General features: G+C 47.0%; 1 protein-coding gene across 1 annotated transcript in view; it reads left to right on the top strand.

Annotated features, from left to right (window-relative positions):
• Positions 1-2331, top strand: part of LOC111143122 (cytochrome P450 4A11-like) — a 12473-nt gene that overhangs the window by 4075 nt on the left and 6067 nt on the right. The window contains exons 3-4 of the mRNA XM_022496613.1: positions 1454-1498; positions 1953-2080. Coding sequence (XP_022352321.1) covers positions 1454-1498; positions 1953-2080 — 173 coding nt within the window. The remainder of the gene's footprint in view (positions 1-1453; positions 1499-1952; positions 2081-2331) is intronic.

Genomic DNA, 2331 nt, shown 5'->3' on the forward strand with positions numbered 1-2331 from the left:
TGCCCCACCCCTTCAAAACCCTCAGATTGTTTTTCAGAGTCCATAGTCTCTCATGGTTCATTTCCCCTTCCAATTTCCCTTAACTCCCTTCTCCTCTCCATCTCCTCATTTCCTTCCTCCGTGTTATTTCTTATGCTCCACAAATAAGTGAAACCATATGATAATTGATTCTCTCTGCTTGACCTATTTCACTCAGCATAATCTCTTCCAGTCCCGTCCATGTTGATACAAAAGTTGGGTATTCATCCTTTCTAATGGAGGCATAATACTCCATAGTGTATATGGACCACATCTTCCTTATCCATTCATTCACTGAAGGGCATCTTGGCTCTTTCCACAGTTTGGTGACCGTGGCCATTGCTGCTATGAACACTGGGGTACAGATGGCCCTTCTTTTCATTCCATCTGTACCTTTGGGGTAAATACCCAGTAGTGCAATTGCAGGGTCATAGGGAAGCTCTATTTTTAATTTCTTGAGGAATCTCCACACTGTTCTCCAAATTGGCTTCACCAACTTGCTTTCCCACCAACAGTGTAAGAGGGTTCCTCTTTCTGCACATCCTCTCCAACACATGTTGTTTCCTGTCTTGCTAATTTTGGCCATTCTAACTAGTGTAAGGTGGTATCTCAGTGTGGTTTTAATTTGAATCTCCCTGATGGCTAGTGAGCATCTAGGTGGTGGCTCCTGTGAGGGGATGGGAGCCTAGGCAGCCAGCAGAACCACAGCCATTTGCACTCTCCATGCGTACGCCTTGCTACCAGTCTAAGTCGCACCCCACATACTCCTCTATTTCTTTCTTTCTTTCTTTCTTTCTTTCTTTCTTTCTTTCTTTCTTTCTTTTTCTTTCTTTCTCTCCTTCCTTCCTTCACTCCCTCCCTCCTTCTTTCATTCCTTCCTTCCCTCTCTACTCCTTCATCCTTCCTCCCTTCCTTCCTTCCTTTCCACTTTTTATTCTTTCCTTCTTTCTTTCTTTCTTCACCACAATGGTGTAATCCCAGAACTCAAGACAATTTCCTATTCATGATGGCTTGCATGGAACCCCGATCTGTTGCCTGTGCTGCCACGTGGAATGACTGTGCCACCACAAAAAAATCATTAAAAAAACACAAAAACAAAAAAGTAAGAAAACAAACAAACAAAAAACCCACTGGACAAGCTACTGTCTTCTCACTAGCACTGAGGACAGAAACTGTATTTCTTACTGATGCAACTTCCTACTCAATAGGCCTCTGTGGTGGGACACTCAGTCTGCCTTCCCGAGCCCGCAGTAACTATCAGGAAAGACAGAGAGTCCTGGTTGGAAGGCAAGTGGGAGGTGGACTGACACGAATTGCCAGCTGACAATCATCAGGAAGGGATGGGGGACAATGGTTTAGACCACAGCTACCTCCTGGGGGCCGCCTGTCTTCATTGGTCACCTCTAGTTTCCTGTAATGCCTTTCTTACTTTCAGACCCAAAGTCTGATGGTTCTTACAGATTCACGGCTCCCTGGATAGGTAAGTATATTTAACAAGGACTATGGTTCACCTTCTGCTTAGGTTGCCAACAAATGTCCATTTGGCCCAGACAAATATGAGGTGACCAGCACCATAGTCACTCCACTCAACTCTGAATTGAGCTTCCTTTCTCTTCTTCAGATAAAAACCTCACCCCTTCCTAATGGTTGGGGAGCCCTACTGCAGCTCAGTTTCTCCTACATCACTTCTCAGTCCTCCGTAATGATCTCAGATTAACTTTTCATTCAAGTCCTCCATTAACCCAGTGCTGCCCTGTTTCAACCTCAATCTCACAGCTGTGCACCAAGCTTTGGGAAGCCCCCTTCCTGACATGTACTGTCCTTTCCTGCCTTGCCCAGGATGCCCTTCTTCTGACACCCTGGGTTCTTCCCCAGTTGTCCCCAGACAACTCTTGAGAGGTTCCTTCCCCCCACACACACCCATTGTGGTCCAGGGTATGGTTTGCTCCTGTTGAATGGGCCGACGTGGTTCCAGCACCAGAGAATGCTGACCCCAGCCTTCCACTGTGACATCCTGAAGCCCTATGTGGGTCTCATGGCTGACTCTGTCCAAGTGATGCTGGTAAGTTGAACCCCTGCTCACCTGCACACTCACACCCCCAGTAGAGTTCACAAAGTCCACTCTCAGACAGCTGTGTCCCTCAGACATCCATTAGACACGGCCCCCAGAATCACAACTTATACCATACTATGAGACAGGGCCCCCTGAGCATGGATGGAACGAGAAAGCATCCGGGCACCTGTTTTCATCCACTCTTTGCTCACTGCCCACAGGAGAGACAGTCATGGTGGATAAAGGGTCTCTTCTTGTCC

This window comes from Enhydra lutris, unplaced genomic scaffold, assembly GCF_002288905.1.
Source record: "Enhydra lutris kenyoni isolate GAN:26980312 unplaced genomic scaffold, ASM228890v2 scaffoldscaffold9, whole genome shotgun sequence".
Lineage (NCBI taxonomy): Eukaryota > Metazoa > Chordata > Mammalia > Carnivora > Mustelidae > Enhydra > Enhydra lutris.